Source organism: Ictalurus furcatus, chromosome 22 (assembly GCF_023375685.1).
Source record: "Ictalurus furcatus strain D&B chromosome 22, Billie_1.0, whole genome shotgun sequence".
Taxonomy (NCBI): Eukaryota; Metazoa; Chordata; class Actinopteri; order Siluriformes; family Ictaluridae; genus Ictalurus; species Ictalurus furcatus.
In genome coordinates, this window is record NC_071276.1 from 7,889,979 (window position 1) to 7,908,792 (window position 18,814).

General features: G+C 42.9%; 1 protein-coding gene across 1 annotated transcript in view; it reads left to right on the forward strand.

Moving 5' to 3' along the window:
• Positions 1-18,814, forward strand: part of fam172a (family with sequence similarity 172 member A) — a 188,006-nt gene that overhangs the window by 31,491 nt on the left and 137,701 nt on the right. Inside the window, exons 5-6 of the mRNA XM_053654004.1 lie at positions 4,322-4,387; positions 7,333-7,524. Coding sequence (XP_053509979.1) covers positions 4,322-4,387; positions 7,333-7,524 — 258 coding nt within the window. The remainder of the gene's footprint in view (positions 1-4,321; positions 4,388-7,332; positions 7,525-18,814) is intronic.

The window sequence follows — 18,814 nt, forward strand, 5'->3', positions numbered from 1 at the left end:
TACATGCCAATCAGCCTACCATGCATGTCTTTGGACTGGGGGAGGAAACCGGAGTACCCGGAGGAAACCCCCGCAGCACGGGGAGAACATGCAAACTCCGCACACAGAGGGCCACGGTGGGAATCGAACCCCCGACCCCGGAGGTGCGTGGCGAACGTGCTGACCACTAAGCCTTCTCTCTTTACATTTCCCTACGTAAAGCTGCACCCGGCGTTACAGCTGTGGACTGTCTGGTTGTCACTGTTTTTCCAAGCCTGAGGTGACTAGTGACGTAAAAACCGTTTCAGAGATCCGCAGCGTTACCCCGGTTTCCGAGCGAGCCATCCGTCTCCATCCGGCCTGCGATCACCATCCACGTCACGTAAAGCGAGGGAGGTGTGAAGCACTTAGCATTCTTACCTGCGGGGCTTTCATTATCAAACTAATAAGACAATATTAATTACGCGACTCGGCGGCGCTCTAATTACGTTGACAGGCGGCCGCGATTGTGTCAAACTTGAGAGAACGTGCTCAACTGCGTCTCTGAGAGGGCAGGAAAGGCGGTCACTACGTGCTATGTAGAATAATAACAATGGGAATTCTTCATCTGTCACTCACTGTGTGCACCTATGGGAATCCCCTTCTTAATGGTCCTATATGGGTTATTTTCACATATTTTGGTGAACAGGCATGTTCATGCAGACTGCAAGGGCTGACCGTGTTTTTAGAAAAGATATTCTATATTCGAATCCAGGGGGCACGGTGGCTAAGTGGTTGGGGGTTCGATTCTCGCCTCCGCCAAGTGTGTGTGTGGAGTTTGCATGCTCTCCCTGTGCTTTAGGGTTTTCTCCACTTTCCTCCCCCAGTCCAAAAACATGCATTGTAGGCTGATTGGCATTTCCAAAATGTGTATATATGTGTGCCCCGTGTTCGCTCCCCCATGACCCTGTATAGGATAAGCGTTATGGAAAATGGATGGATATTCAAATCCAGTCTTGGTCATGAGTTCCTTGTGGATGTTTGGTGTTGTTTCTTTATCCGCTGCATTACTTAACTGACCTTCCAGGAAGCGCTCGAACATTTCCTATTCCTTCTTGAACAGTGTGACGTGGTGAGACGAACCCCACCCCCCCCCCCCCCCCCCTCTCCTGTTTTCACTGATTTTTGAAGAAGTAGCACTAACAATCGCTAGTTTATTTTATTTTTATTATTTATGGCTCTGAGCGACACCATCATCAAGAAGCACTTTTACTTTTGTAGTCTGCGAATACGCAGGGTCAGAGTTCACCTAGATGAACTCGAAAGCGAAATTAGCTGCTCCTGGAAGCAAATTCCATGGTCTGTTTTCTGTCCGTTGCGTGTGAATGGCCAGATGAATTAGAGGTCTAGGGGTTAGATAATAGGCCTGAGGACGCTGTTGATATTTAATGTTCCAGATACTCATCTATAGCTTCACGTCTGTCCAATAAGAAGCCGGATCCCTGACCCCAGCTCTGGGTCTGTACCTCAGACATTACACACAGCTGCCAGCTGAAGAGAGATTTACATACACGCGCACACACACACACACACACACACACACTTATGTGAATGATATTATTCCTATATATCAGGACCAAGCCCTGTACATAGACATACCGCAGATCCTCATGACCCAGTCCCAGGTATATTTAGAGACCTGTCCACATTCTCCTTCCCTGCTATAATCACACCGAGCCACCTGAGACGCTGAAGCAATAACGGCGCACAAATGAAATTTCCTGCGAGGCTTATTGATATCATTAAACACAAGCATATTGCACTTCACAATCATTTTAGTCTTCATCAGAGAGCTTGACATTTAGTGAATTAGGTGCCGTTGAGCAGCCTATATCTTTACACTGTTTCACCCGCAGCTCCCTTCCATGGATTCAGCGGATAGATCTGTCATCTCATTTGGGCCGGCTGACCGCTGATGGCTGCTAATATCTCATTGCATTAGCTCGTTTGGCCCTTAATGTGCTTTTGGTGTTTGTAATCAAATAAGCAATAGCTTATGTCCTTTGGCTTTAAATGACTATGTTACCATGAGTGTATTATGATTGCTTCATAACTTTCTTTTCTCCCAATACCCCCCCCCCACCCCCCCGCCGCCGCCGCCCCACCTTTGCATCATAAGGAGAAGGAATAATTCTACCGGAATCAATGCAAACCCAATGACGAGTCCTGTCAGGAAAATTTCCTTCTAACTCAAAATCTAATGCCTTGGTTTTAACAATACTCTAGATAATACTAGAGAAAACAACAACAACAACATACTGTACAGGTACAAGTTTCCTTACCTTTCCTTTTACGCTTATGCGCTTTGCTTACAGTCCATGTGAGTTCAATACTGTCGGAGGTGTGTGCGTACACAGCACGTATGCAAACCTAATTTTCCTGTCAGGAAAATTTCCTTCTAACTCAAAATCTAATGCCTCACTTTTAACAATACTCTAGATACTACTATTGAGGGAAAAAAAAACATACTGTAGAGGTACAGTTTTTTTCCTTTCATTTTCTCAACAATTTTTCTGACGAAAGATACAAAGTCGTACTCTGACCCCGTAAGTAAGCTGCGATACTAATAAGCTCCAAGTCGCTTGTGGTTTGACTCTTCTGGCCATGTAGTGGCAGATTAGCAAAGCAAGCTTACTGCACTAGCTATGTACGCTCTTTCTACGCTTTATTTTGCGTCATAATGTCTTGATACACATTTTATGAGACGTCATACAGGATATGCCGGGGTGGCTGTAGAGCGGGACGTCCACTAATCGTAGGGTTGGAGGTTCGATTCCCGGCCCACGTGACTCCACATGCCAGAGTGTCCTTGGGCGAGACACTGAACCCCAAGTTGCTCCCGATGGCATGTTAGTGCCTTGCGTGGCAGCTCTGCTACCGTGTGTGTGTGTGTGTGTGTGTGTGTGGATGGGTGAATGAGACACAGTGTAAAGTGCTCTGGAACCGCTAAGGTTAAAAAAGCGCTATATAAGTGCAGACCATTTACCATTGCCCAGATGATGACAATCTTCCATTTTTGTGAACAGTAAATGGGAACTAATAGCAGGCAGGAACTAAACTTCAGACCACGTGCTTGATGAAGACCGGCTCGAGGAATCATTCAAGCCGGGAGGTTGAATTTGTCACTTTACCACAAAATGGACACCGACCCGATTAAAATCTCAACGCTCGTCTTGTCGCTTTATCGCATTGTAACCTAATGGTCACCTGCCTCTTTGTTTGTTGCTAGTTTGAGTGTGTATCTCTGTTTAAGCCTAAACTTAACTCTAGATAAATTGTGAAGGTAATATTCTAATGAATCATCTTATAATTTAAGCTCTCAGACGTAATCCAGAGATTTATTCATTAACCTCCTGTTTCCCAATCCGGAAGCAAAGACCTCCCACAAACAATGCAAGGCAGTCAGGCCACCCGGCAGCTGACCGTCCCGGCTTTCCAGCACGATTACAGAATCCCGTCTGTCCGAGTGGGCGGCAAAGTCCTCCAAACATCACGAGCTTGGCATGGATGATAATTCCCTGGTCGTCTTTCGTCCTCGCCTTTTAAAGTCATCCCACCGACCCTAGCGAGCCGGATTCATCTGTACACGGGCGGCTCCTTCCTGTCGTCTCGCAGATCCGTCAAATAAAGCGCTGTTTTTCCAGCTGCTGCGTATCAGGGTTTGCAGGGGACAAGAACAAGAAAGAAACCACCAAAAGTTGTTGATGTCATTGAAGCGTGTAACTTTGGTCCCTGGGTTGAATTTGCACCGAGTACAAGTTCCTAAATCACGTAGCTGCAGGGATAAACATACCTCACATCAACTTCTCGGCTTGTAGTCGAGATTCTTCTGGCTCTGGGGCCGATAGATTCTGTACTCTCCGCTCAGAACAAGAGCGATCCAGACACCCCCAATTATCTTCCTCGCTTCCTGGGCCTCAGATCTGAACATATGCGAAGGAGTACATGCGCTTTGCTTACAGCCCATGTAAAGTCAATACTGTCAGAGCTGTACGTGTACACAGATGTGGTTTGTGTGTTGCGTCAGCACACAGTAATACTGTTCACGTCCTAAACCATTTAACAAAACCCTCCGTGTGTCTATAGAATCAAATGCACTATTTAACGATCTGAACTCTCTCACGTCTGCTCAGCCATCTTAATTCACGCCATCCGTATATTTGACTCGGCTCAAGGTTTGCTACGATAGCAAGTACGGGTCATTTTTTAATTATTATTATGATTATTATTATTTTTTTTTTCAAATTACGCTCGGAATACAAATAAAGATGTCTGTCCTCTCTGTCCCGTCTCTCTCCTGCAGATCATCACGCAATATGTTTACGAGCTCCTGGAGAAGGACTGCAAGCTGAAGAAAGAGATGCTCCCGGTAAGTGCGGCTGAACGAACAGAGAGGCTCTTGTGCTGTTGAATAATGCCGCCGGGGATGAAACCGCGGTGTTAATGAGAAATTCGGATGTAAAAACATGAGATTACGCTAGCCTGAATTCTCTGGATTTTTCTATCTCGTCGTTCCCTGATTATTAATTTCATCTGAATGAAATAATTTCTGACTTTAGGCTTGTTTTATTTATTTATTTATTTATTTATTTATTTAGCTCATATATTTGAAACAACCAGTCCTTAATCTTTTTTTGTTTTGTTTTGTTTTTGTTTTGTTTGTTTAAACATGCTTACATTGACTTCATTAAGTAGCATACGTATTAGTCGTGCACGCACGAAAAGCGTCGATTTCTCACATAAAGACGAAGCGTCGTTTTGCATCGCGTTCTCTTTGTAGTTCATAAATCGCGCGTGATTGATGTCATGTTTAAAAGCGCAGTATATTACTGTACGTAAATCACTTGAGAGAAAGTGGAAGTTTTTACAAGCTGTAAACGGCTATAACCGCGTGCCGTGTTTATCTCTGAGGCTCGGCCGCGTTCTCGTCGTCAGTAGGGGGATTTGATGGGTTCAGCCGCGTGTGACAAAGTGCACTTAGCTGCAGGTTTTCCGTCTTTTCATCAATGGCCATTTAAAGGAGAAGCATAAAAACGCGACGTATAAAAGAGGCAGGAGCCGACGCTGACGTTACAATTAGAACGCGATAGGTCAAAAGCAAACGACCCAGCGCACAAAACCGTATCGACCTCGAGAGTTATCTTTACAGCGCCGCAATCAGGGAGAACGTAATAGAAATCCATGGCAGTTTTAATAAAGTCATCACAGACAGACAGACCGGAGGAGCCGTCTGTCTCTCTGCATCGTGCCGTTCATAATGAACGATTCCAGGCTGTGAGTCACTGCACTCTTAGTGTATCCGGTGCACTTCTTTTAATGAAAGGAGGATAAATATAGTTGTCGACATAACAACGAGGGATCGAAGGTTTCACAAGCCGGCAGTACTGAAAACAGCGAGTATAATAGAACTACAGCGTACACAGATTCAAGTGCACACTCGAGCAGTCCGAAGGAATCCGACTACTCGTGTGATAATCACTAGCCTGCGCTCCAGGGAGAAGCAGATTTGTATTCGGATTTGTGTTCGTTTTTTAAATTTATTTATTTTTTATTCATGCAGGCTCAACAGTCAGAAAACAAACTCTACTTCCCGTTGACGTTTGTAAGTTTTTTTTATTCGAGAACGTTTAAGCGGTACGCGTAGTGCGTGCGTGCGTGCGTCTGAATCCCGGCGAGGCGAAGATAAGTACTGTGGCTACACCGCGACTTCCTCCCCGGGACGTCATATCCTCGCTCATTTCCCTGGCTCTTTATTAGTGCACTTACCTAGCTAACTAGCCGGCCATGTGTTATCACGTTACATTAGCTACCGCTGTTTAGCCGAGCCTGAACAGGGCAGCACGCTGGAGCTTGACTAGCAAATGACTTTGATACTATTTAAATTGAAAACAACTTTCGAATATTAGAAATATTTTACGCATTCTAATTTTAGTCACCTGATGTTATAGAGCCACACATTTCTCTGAAAGGTTTTTTTTTTTTTTATTTAAAAAAAATCTTATTTTATAATTATTGTATAATTATTTTATTATTCGTCAACATTCTAATAAAGTAAAAAAAAACAAAAAAAACAAACGAACAAATATTACATTTCAAGTCTTCAGTAATGCTTTTAAATGTTCTATTGAGCATCTATTGCAGTATATAAGTTTATGTTACACACTCTGTAGTGAGAAGATGAATAGTGAATAGAAAACTCTCTGGGATTTAGCATGACCGTATTAGATGCAGGGTTTTTATTTTTGTTTAGTTTTTTAAGGGGATATTGAACTAAATATCAACCACAGAGCAACGTTTAGTCTGTATTCATATCCTGTATTTATAAATATAATTACAAATATAATTTGCTTGTATTTCCTCTTTTGTAAGTCGCCTTGGATGAAATTTGGTTATGTATGTGTGTGTGTGTGTGTGTGTGTGTATGTGTATATATAGATATATATTATAATATGTATATGTGAACAATTTCAAGACAACTACCCCAGATTAATGTTGCTTGTATAATCGCACATATCCATATCTGCACTTTATACCGACTGTAGTCAGACTGTTGCTGCCACCCATCTTTATATCCTACGTTGTATTTTTTTTATACTTAAAAAAAAAAATAAAAAATGAAAATAAAAAAAAGTTTATATACTTTTTCCTTTTTCTAACTGTATTGACGTAAATTCTGCTCTATGTAAATTCTATTTTATGTCACAGACGGTCGTAAAAAGCTTTTCACTACATGTTGTACTGTGTATGGGCGTGTGCGTGACGAATAAAATTTGAATTTGAAAAACGTACGTTTAAAAATCACTTTGTGGAATTCAATAAAAACAATCTCCAAAACATTAAAGCTTATGACAAATTAATATATTAAAAACATATATCAAATTATTACCTATTCTTTATGTGTGTGTATATAATACATACATACATACACATATATATATATATATATATATATATGTATGTGTGTGTGTGTGTGTATGTACACATTATATTATATATATATATAGATAGACATATATGTGTGTATATATTTATATATATATGTATATGTATATGTAACACAGTGTAGTTAATGTTCATTTGAGAGATCAAGTGCAGATGCGGTAATGAATGTTATTGGAAAGAAATCCTCCTGACTGGATTACATTATTATCTTTTTTTTTAATTGTAGTATGACAGATTTGAGTCTATGTATTCTTATGTAAGTTGTCATTTTAGATTTTTAGAGCCTGAAACCCTCTATCCTTTATTTGTGTGTGTGTGTTTTACTGTTTGTAGTTATGTATCTTTATTAACACTAGCATCTGGACTTCACAGGTGGATGCAACAGAGTGCGAACCGAAGAGCTTCATCTACATGAGCGAGGACGCTCTGACTAACCAGGACAAGCTGCTGGTGTTGATCCAGGGCAGCGGCGTGGTGCGAGCAGGCCAGTGGGCTCGACGCCTCATCATCAACGAGGACCTGGACAGCGGCACGCAGATCCCTTTCATCAAGAAGGCCGTGCAGGTAAACGCGGCCGACTCCTCGGCTCAACACGGTGATTTATGGGTTAGTTGGGAATTCTGATGGGCTTATTGTTCCAGGTTTTGAGGCATCGTTAAGGTCTTTGACTATGGATCCTCTATGACAGTCTGAATTGATGTACTGATGCTTTAAGTACCTTTATATTGTGATTTTACGTCTTCTGGCCAATTTCTTCTTCTTAAATTGGTGCCAATTATCTAGACTGTGCTGTCTAGAGATTAATGGTCATTTAAGTGAAGATGTGAAATCTCCTGAGCTACACCGCTCTGTTTTAATTGAGAAGTGAATGTCTCTTGAGGCGTAAGGACATTCTATAGCCAGAAGTAGTAGTACTATACGTGTATAATATTCTTGTTTGTGTGTATGTCCGCCGAAGCATATCATGTTCTAGGTATCGGCTGCATCGTTGATCATGTTCAAGCGGTTTTTGTTTAAATACTTTTTAGGGTCGTGAATTCACATTTACACGAACTCTGCACAAAACAGGATGAAACTTTTTTTCTTTCTTAATTTTTTTCAGCATTCAGTCAGACCTCTTTGCAGTTTCTTGTTATCTAAGGCCTATATGGTGCAAGTGAAATCATTTGGGTTGTGCTCTTTAAAGCTACCATAAGAGTGTTGGGCCTGTAAACACCTTTGCACACAGTGATGTGTATATATATATCGTATTATAATACATTTCTGTTGTTGGTCGAGTAAACCACGGATCAAATATAAAAGTAAACATTTTTATAATGGACAAAATTGATTAAGTTGATGAATCACTGCAGCTCTCGTTAACTCTATGATTCACAGTATAAAATTATTTGCTTATTAATACTCAAATGCATCCAAAAACATAACCCGAAGACTAAGTCTTAAGTAATTTTGCGTGTATGTGTATCTATATCTATATATCTATATATATATCTATCTTCTTGTAGACGTTTTGCATAATTGTCCACCAGGATTGCTGGAATTTTTGACCACTCTTCCATGCAATATTCTTTCAGTTGCAAGATATTTAAGGGTTTTCTTGCATGTACTGCGCATTTCAGATCCCCCCACAGCATTTCAATGGGAGTCAAATCCGGGATTTGTCTAGGCCATTCCATAACCCTGCGTTTCTTCTTTTTGAGCCGTTCCTTAGTGGATTTGCTAGTGTGCTTAGGATCATTATCCTGTTGAAAGGTCCACTTTCGGTTCATCTTCAACTTTCGGACAGATGGCCTCACATTATCTTTAAGCACTCTTTGATATGATGCAGAATTCATAGCTGAATCAATGAATGCAAGCTGTCCAGTCCCTGAGGCAGTGAAGTAACCCCAAATCATAACATTTCCATCACCGTGCATCACAGTTGGTATGAGGTGCTTCTCCTGAAAAGCTGCCTTAGGTCTGCACCAAACGTGTCTGCTGTTACTGTGGCCAAACAACTCTATCTTTGATTCTTCTGTCCAGAGAACATTTTACCAAAAGGCCTGGTCTTTACCTATGTGCTCATTGGCAAACTGTAGTCTTGCAATGGCTTTTTCCTGGCACACCTCCCATGCAGGTCAAATTTATGCACTCTCTTCTGATTGTAGACGCATGATCTCTGACACCAACAGTTGCAAGATCTACTAGCAGATCCTATGATGAAATGTTGGGGTTCTTGGAGACTTCTTTTTGCATCAGACGGTCTGCTCTTGGGCTGAATTTGCTCGGACAGCCAGTTCTGTACAAACTGGCAGTCGTTTGAAATCTGCGCCATTTGTAGATTATTTTCTTTATAGTGGAAAGCTGCATTTCAGATAATTTGGAGATCTTTTTAAACCCCCTGTCAGACTCATAGGCATCCACAACCTTTTTTCTGAAGCCCTTACAGAACTCTTCACACACCTCAGTAACAAAGGGAACACCACACGCTAGATATGAGAGGGATATAAATAAGACCGGTTCCACCTGCACTCCCTGAGCAGGTTTTAATCACCGGCCCCCAATCCTGAACACCTGATTCTAATTATATGGATTTGAAGGTGTCATAAATGTAGGGGTGTACTTACTTTTTCCATGTGACTGATCTGTTTTTTGTTCATTTAAATTGTGAATATTACTACGAAATGTCAATTTTATTAGCTAGCTTGTCCAAATATGTAAAAAAAAAAACAAAAACAACTCAACCATATATATATATATATATATATATATATATATATATATATATATATATATATATATATATATATAAAATATGTATATGTGTGTGTATGCCCTGTTGAGGCCGTGTTTGATTTTGCAGCCTCTCTCTGGCTCTCCCTCCCTCCTGCTCCCATACAGTAGGCATTGATTTACGCAACAGAAACAAGCCGTTTGTAGTTATGTGTGTACTGTAAACTGTAATTTAGATTTTCATTTCTTTTCTCTGTCGGAGAACGTCTCCCCCAGCTGTACGCCAGGCTAGTCGTTTGTCACGTCGCCCACTGCTACCTGTATAATTTCATCGGCCTCTGCGTTCAAATTGACTTAGGGGAGATCTCCCTCTCTCTTCCATCTAAATGTCATAAAACACACACGCATCTGTGTCTGCCGGCGAAGTCCCTCTCCACGCAAACCGCGGAATGCAGGATAGATGATGAGTGTGTGTGTGTGTATATATATATATATATATATATATATATGTGTGTGTGTGTGCGCGCGTGCTTGAGAGCGCTTCCGAGTGTGCGTTTGAATAAACGTTTGGGTGTGTGTTACCGTAAAGTGGCTTATTGCGTTCGCCGTAGAGGTGCATTGTGGGGGATGTACAGTGACAGCTGGTTGCTGCTGACCATTCATCACACTAAATAAGCGCCATGCCTTCTGGGCTCTGACATCATCATAATAGCATTTACAGGAAGAGCGACCCTGCGGGCCAGAATGCCCGCGTCCGTCCTGCTGAGAGCATCTGCACGTCAGCTTGTGCTTTTTGAAGTGACAGGTTGCTTTCCTGATTTTCCTGGGTGATAAACAAGGACGCCCGAAGCCACGGCGGTGCGGTGTACGGATGCGATGGCTGTATATCGTCATAAGTTACGTCACAATGTATATTTAAAGTTTTAGTGGTTTTATCATTGAAACGTGTCGCGCAACAGTAGCAGGAAAGTTGTGCTGGATCTAGAGGACTTTTAAAGATCATTCTACATATCGCGTTCTGTAAACATAACGCCGTCAGGTATCGTGATATGTCCGCTCCCTCAAGCCGTGTGTTACCCCTGCTGATCTGGCGTCTTATTTGACGTTTGTTTTTTTTTCAGTTTGTAATTTCTCAAATGTTAATCTGATCAGTAAGGCACCGTGACATGAAAGTAAGTTGCAGATAACTGCCCCCGTACCTCCAGATGGTCAGCGTCCTGTCAGCGTCCTGTCAGCTGATTTCCGAGTGCATGAATTAAAGGAAAACAGTCTCAGTTAACACTCATAGGAGTGTCGCTTGATAGATATCGCCGAGTAAGCAGCCAGAGAAATGGGGAGAGAGAGAGAGAGAGACGAGGCTGAAAATCGGCACAGGAGAAAGTGAGAAGTCTCCAGGAAAGCGAAGTAGGCTTCACTCGCCAAAGCCTGCGGAGAACGCAGAGAGGCTTTTCATCTCTCTCACATCTTAGGTGGGCTTTCCTCCGCCGGCCCAAAGATCAAGTAGAACCCGTCCATCTCTGTTTCATCACATCCTCCTCTCCTCCTCCTCTTTCTCACTTCTTTGTCTGCTCTTTCTCTTCCTTGTTCAGCTCATTAGCGCAAATTGAGCAGAAGCATTTTTTTAAATATATATATATATATATATATATATACACACACACACACTCACACACACACATACATACATACACGATGTGCTTTCTCTCTGTGTGCGTGTGTGTGTGTGTGTGTGTGTGTGAGCAGAGCACAGGTAGTCAGTGTGGATAATGAAGCTACATCTCTTTTAAAGGTGACTGAAGGTAGCACCTGCTTGGGAAACAGCGTGGCACTTGGTGGATCTGTAACTTTTAATCATTGTTTACTTTCCTGCGTTTGGAAGGTGGTCGTCCTTGGAATTAATAGTGTGTGTGTGTGTGTGTGTGTGTTTTAAGTAGGAAATGTGCACACACATGAAATGTATAAAAGTGGGTACACACACATACAGCAGTGTGGTTAATTTCCAGTGTATCTGACAGCTACAGGGAATTTGGTCTTTATTTATTTATTTATTCATTCATTTATTTATTTACATGTTTATTTATCTCCCCTCCGACTCACTCGTAAGGCTTTCACAGTTTCCGTTCTTTTCAATCACGCTATTCGCGCTGAATGTTCTAAACGTTTTTGTCCCCCCCCCCCCCAAACACACACACACACACACACACAAATTAATGTGCTTTAAAGTTTCAGACGCGGTGTCGGCACGTCCCACCGGCATTCCAAGAGATCTCGGCCTTCTACGCGTAAGATTAGGTAGTACATCTTACTCACGAGATGATTTTTGAAACTGCCTTCCTCCAAAACTGAGTCGAAATGTGCTGCCCATTTTGACCACATATAGCAAGATGTAATCCTGTAAAAAACAAACAAACAAACAAACCCTGCTCTAGATGCAAATTCGTGTATGTAAATCGCTTGTGTTTGTATTCGTGTCAGAAAACCGAAGCGGAAATCTGCTTTTCACAGTTAGGGCGATGAAATAATGGCAAACGCTCCAATACCATTCAATACGAGTATATCTAATTCCACTCTTTGGCGTTGCTTGCCCCGCCCACAGTCACGTTGCTTCCTGTCCCTGTATTATGTCAATCTATTGTAAATCAGTTGCTTCTGGTCACTACGTCCAGTCACGTCGCTGCCGTTGTAAACGCACGGTTATCCCGTACTCACACCAGCAAAATGACATCAAAACAAATAGCCGTTTGTAGCTTCTGGTAGAAACGTTAACGCTGAATGGTGCAGTTATGCAGCTTAGTGCGGGATTAAAACGGAGGAGCCGTCGCTATTAATGAGCCGTTATTGTGCAGCAAACACTGTTAACTGGAACTCGAGACAGAGGTCCGAGGAGTGTACCGGAGCCAGAGATTTGGATTGTTTTGACGTTTAGCCTTTACAGTTACAGCATTTAGCAGACACTCGTGCATGGACACGAGTGCTGGGGTGGCATGGTAGCAGGTTGGCGCAGCAGGTAGCGTTTACGTTTACGGCATTCGGCAGACGTTCTTATCCAGAGCTACTTAGAGAAGTGCTTTGAAGTCTTTATCAATAAATACATCACGTTACCGGTTCACTAGGTCACAGACGAAGAATATAATCAGTCTATAAAACTCTGTCGGGGAGGGAATATCGTATGAAAAGCACACAGAGCACCGATCCAGGGTCCCCAGATCAACCCTAAGCTCAGGTTGCAGGTTACTCAGAGTTTTGCATGTTGTCCGGGTTCCCTCGGGGTTCTCTGGTTTCCTCCCCCCCCCCCCCCCCCGTCCAAAAATGTAGGTAGGTGGATTGGCTGCATTCGATGGCCTTTAGGTTTGAATAAGTGTGTGAACGTGTGTATAAACTCTCCCACCTCATGCTCCGTGGTCCCGGGATCCAGGCTCCGGATCCACCGCGACCCCGACTAGGATGCGAAGTCGAAGATGATGATTTAGTGTTTAAGCGAAGAGGTCTTTTGAAGAGCGACTCAGCCGCTTGGACAGCCAGGTGCTTCGACTATCCTTGTACACGATGGCGAATTTACACAGGATCGAGAAAAAGATCAATTCCCACGCCATGTTAATCTGTCGCTGCTGTCGCCACTGTGTTTACGCGAGAAATGACGGGTTGCCTGCGGGGTTAGCGTTTTGAGTCAGTATGAACGTTTTTGTGTATTTTATTGCAATCGATACATCATGATGCTCATAACGGAAAAGAAATCGATGACGAGAAAAACAAATCTCCATCTAGTGTTACTGAGTAACTCCAAGCTGCTCTGTATTCCGGTTACCATAACACCCTGAGAAGTCTAAACCGCGATCCCGTACACACACCGTCATGTCACCTTATACTCATTAATCAGATCTCACTCAGTGTTCAAACACACACAGCCGACTGTTTAGCTGTGTGTGAGTAGGGTGTGTGCCGTTAGTCCCACTGAGCAGGAGATAAGTGACAGGTGCGAGTCTACAGTGGCTCAAGGACACCTGGGCGCCTCACACTCTGCGTGAATGTATGTGAGAGAGAGAGCGAGAGAGCGAAAGAGAGACGGGGGCTTGTGCTTACTGACAGCTTATCCCGACATGATTTCAGGCCCATGGCAGCTGGATCATTACCTTCTGGCCCTGTCAAGAAAGAGGCTGGAGTTTGCGCGAGAGCCGAGGAAAGTACAGGAGTCCGACGCACGAGCTAGCTAGCTTTCAGTGCTGGATTACAGTGCAGTGTGCTGGAACGTAGGAGTGTGGGAAGTTAGATATCGAACACCATTTCATGCTGTGCTATTTAAAAAAAAAAAAAAAAAAAAAAAAGGCTGTGGAACTAGCTAATTTACTCTTCCATCTCCTCTCCTCTCAGCTCAGAGCTCTGGGCTTTCTTTCAGCGCCGGATTGATTCAAGCTTCGAGCGCCTTGTTTAAGGCAGCAGTTCCATACCCTGACACTAAGCCAGCCGAAATGTAGCCAAAGCTAATGCGGGGATTTGATTGGAAAGGATGATGAGTTCCTTCTCTATTTTTTTTTCTTCTTCTTCTTCTTCTTTTTTTTTTTTCCCTTCCCTCCTCCTCTCACTCCGAGATCTCTTTCTCCTAGCGGCTCTCAGGAAGCACGAGTGAAAAAGAGCTCTTGACAGCAGCAGCAGCATAAATGCACTAAGACTCTACCACCGCCTCATCCAACATCCGTCCCTCGCTCTCACTCACTCTCCCTGTCTCTCAGTTCCTTTTTCTTCATTTTCCTCCCCGTTACATCTCTCCCCATCTCTTTTCCTCTCCATCCCTCGCTACCTCTCTTTCCTATTCTTACATCGACCCCCTGCTCGGTTGGGGGTTTTTTTTTTTTTTTTGTGTTGCCTCGACCACCTCCCATCAGCACACTGAACCACCACACCCTCAATCCTCCACAACACCCCACACACACACACACACACACACACACACACGTGCGTGTATTCAGAAGCCCACTGCACTACTCGACTAGTTCCTGCCCAAAAAAAAAAAAAAAAATCAATGAGGGAGAAAAACGAACAAATGCATTTCATAAAGAATAAAGACTTTAATAAAAAATAAGATCCATATCGTTGTCTCTCCCCCTCCCCTTGTTCTTGTTAGTCGGTTAGGAGACTTGCTGGAAAGAAGGAGGGGGTGTGGTGTTTTCAAAAGTGTGTCAAAAGCCTTGGGGTTTGTATCTGCCCAGAATTTCAATGGGAGGCTGAAAGGGGGCCGGGAAACGGCTGAACTCAAACACAGGAATCTTGTTTAATTTCTGTCATGTTGCTCTTTTTTTTTTTTTTTTTTTGCCAGATTGATGTCTTTTTCAAAACCGGCTTCTGCACCCCCAACTACCCCCTCTCCCGCCTTTCTCTCTCTCTCTCTTTCTCGCACGCTGTCTCTCTCCCCTTCTTTTCCTCTCTTTCTCTCACATGCCTATACTAGCTTACCCCCTTTTCTCTCTTCTCCTCCACCTCCTCCTCTCGATCTTCTTCTGGGGACTTGGGTGGATTTCTCATCCCTATTTATGATCGGTAGTGGTATAGTTGAATCTTACACACACACGCACATATGTTCTTCACAGGAGTTTACATAAGACCGCTCTGATGGACACACCGTCTGGAGGTATCCCTGTGTGGGTCAGTGCCTTGTCCAGCATCATGTTGCATTTCCTTACATGTTACACAAGGCAGTTTACTTGCACTACAGTTAAAGATGTTTTTTTTTTCTTTTTTTTTCTTTCTCCTAATAGTTGTGTACAGGAGTCACAATATGGCCACAGCTGTCAAGTGTAATAATTACAAAGACCCAGCCTGGGAAGAGCACAGCCACAGTCAGGCTAAATTAAAAATTGATCAGAGAGGGAGAAAACATTATTTGGTGGCCGTATTCCCTCGTCTTCACAATGTGGGTTCGGGTCTGTTCCGCTTACTGTTTCTGCCTCCCTCTTTCTCACGCGTATTTAGACTCTCTCCCTGTGTCTCTATCGGAGCTCGTCCGCAGCGTGTCTTTGCATAGCGAGAGTCACCGGACGGCAGTAGCCATGCGTTATTGTACTTTTTACGATGTTTCTACAACCTGCCACGCTGCTGCTAATTAATACAACTCGTAAAAGGACTTCAAAATAACAGTCCACTGAAACCACCGAGCATTCAACAATGCATACGTTCTATAGCACTATACGTACAGGATGTATCGTTTGTCAACGCAGATTTATTAAAACCTCCCCAGGCCGACGGTAGCAGCCTTTCACACTCTTTCAACAGCATTTACATGCTCAAACTCGGTTCAGGTTTGTGGAGCTAGCTTGGGATGTTGGCTAGCTGAGTAAGATGTCAGTGTTGTTACTGACTTCTGTCTAAAAACCATAAACATGCCTTACTGTGCCATGTGTAACCAGTGTTACGCTAATCATCACACAGGCTCACGGATAAATGGACGGAAAGAAAACTAACGAGAAAGAAATGGTGAAATGTAGAGATGATGAATAAAAAAAAAAATGTATTACACGAGGACACGCAATAATAAATTAGAAATAGCTAGCCCAAAAGAGAAGTAACTAGAAAAAAGAAAGGAAAAAGAACTAGCCCAAAAGAGAACTAGCGAAAGAAAGATAGAAAGAGAGAGAGAGAGAGAAAGAACTAGCCCAAAAGAGAACTAGCGAAAGAAAGATAGAAAGAGAGCGAGAGAGAAAGAACTAGCTCAAAAGAGAACTAGCAAAAGAAAGAAAGAAGGAAAGAAAGAACTAGCCCGAAAGAGAGCTAGCGAAAGTAAGAAGGAAGGAAAGAAAGAACTAGCCCGAAAGAGAGCTAGCGAAAGTAAGAAGGAAGGAAAGAAAGAACTAGCCCGAAAGAGAACTAGCGAAAGTAAGAAGGAAAGGGAGAGAGAAAGAACTAGCTCAAAAGAGAACTAGTGAAAGAAAGAAAGAAGGAAAGAAAGAACTAGCCCGAAAGAGAACTAGCGAAAGTAAGAAGGAAAGAGAGAGAGGGAGAGAGAAAGAACTAGCTCAAAAGAGAACTAGTGAAAGAAAGGAAGAAGGAAAGAAAGAACTAGCCCAAAAGAGAACTTGCGAAAGAAAGAAGGAAAAAGAGAAAGAGAGACAGAGAGGGAAAGAACTAGCTCAAAAGAGAACTAGCTAAAGGAAGGAAGAGAGAAAGTACTAGTGAAAGAAAGGAAGAAAATAAGAACTAGCTCAACAGAGAACTAGCTAAGAAAGAAAGTACTAGGGAAGGAAAGAATGAACTAGCAAAAGAAAGAAAGAAAGACCAAAGAGAAGAACTAGTGAAAAAATGAAAGGACTAGTAAATTAGTGAAAGAAAGTGAACTAGTGAAAAAAGATTTGTTTGTTTTTTTTTTTTTAAATTTGTGAACTAAATAAAGAATTCGCCAAAGAAAGAAAACTAGTGAAAGAAAACAAAATAACTAATGAAAGAAAGCTTGGAAGAACTAGCAAAAGAAATCAGTAGAGGAAAATGAATGAAAGACACCAAAAAGGAAAGTGAAAGATTATTTTTATTTATTTATTTATTTATTTTAAAAAAAGGTGAGAATAAGAATGGAAAATGCAAACCGTATATACGTGTAGGGCTACTGAGCAGTCTACCTGCCAAACCACACACACACACACACACACACACACACACACACACACACACACACACACACGTGCCCAGTGAAGCCCCAAAGCATTTTATTGATTGCAGCTTAATTTTTCTCGACTCCTTCATCCTCAACCTTCATTTGCCTGTCAGACTGGGCATGAGATTAAATAAAAGCACATCCATAGGCTCCGTGTCCTCTTCTGGACAAAGGATTCACAAATGAGATAAGATTTACAGCTACAGACTCACTGTTGGGTGGAGAGTAGAAACACACACACACACACACACACACACACACACACACGGGACAGTAGTGGTGTTTTCTAGCCCATCAGGCCTGACAAACTGCTCTCATCAGTCTCATATCCAGTAGAGATTCCTGCACCACCATGTGTGCTATGGGGCGGTTGATAATTTTGCTGCAAACTGATACCACGAAGCAGGCATCCAGCAAGGTGTTTGTGCGTGTGTGTGAGTGTGTGTAGAGGTCGGTTTGGTGCTGCAGCAGTGTATGTGTCTGTCTCGACGAGATGGACTTGTTTAGATCCTTTCACACGGTGCCTCAGGCAGCATATGAGGCAGTCTTCACTAGATCTCTCCCTGAGACCACTCTCCAAGGCTGTAGAGAGACCGTAAGATGGAGTGGGTGAGCAGAGACTGAGGGGGGAAAAAAAAAGAGTAGTGGAGAGAGAAATAGTATCCAAAAAGTATCAAAAGAAATTATAGAAAAGAATAGCATATAGGTTATGTCAATTGCACCTAACTTCTTCCCCAGCACACTTGCACGAGTTCTGTATCAGCCCGCGGTATTGATCAGATCGCTCACATTTTTATAAGAAATGTCAAGCTCATGCACGTCTTTGCCCCTGCCACTTAAATTTTACATGAGGTCAGGGTTCATCCTGGGTGCTGGCCGTGCCTCATGCAGCTCTCCGCGTCATCTTGTGAGGGCTTGATCGAAGAGAGGGGCTTGCTGCGCTAATGGGGGTTAACAGGGTCCCAGCCGTCCAATGAAATAATAATAATAATAAAAAAACAGCTATGTCAGTAAATTGTTTTTTTTTTTCTTTTTCCCCTTCCCTGTCCCACGTCAGAGGGAGATGAAAATGAATGATATTTCAAGAAGCCTGCTCTTAAGGACCTCTGGCTAACTTTCAGCTGGCCGAAGACCTCGATGTCTGCGAGGCTAGCTGGTGATAATGCAGATGGACTGCTGGCCCTGTTTCAAGGGGTTTTAAATGGCCTCTCCATATCTGTCTTTATGAAAGTTGGTCCTCTGGAGACAGCCCGAGTGAAAACATAATGGCAGCTGGTTCAGCGTTATTAAAGAAACCCCTTTCGCAAAGTGAGCTCTATGAGCGAAGAGACCTTCCGTGCATTCAGGACGGATCGGGTTTAGGTATTTTGGTTAACGGCTTGCCAGAGAACTTGCTGACCTGATAGCTATTTTTGGGGTGTAAATAGGTGAGAATGTTGTCCTTGGAAAGGTTAAGTGTGGCAGTGCTACTGACCCACTTTCAGGCTTGGGAAAGGAGCTTTTGTC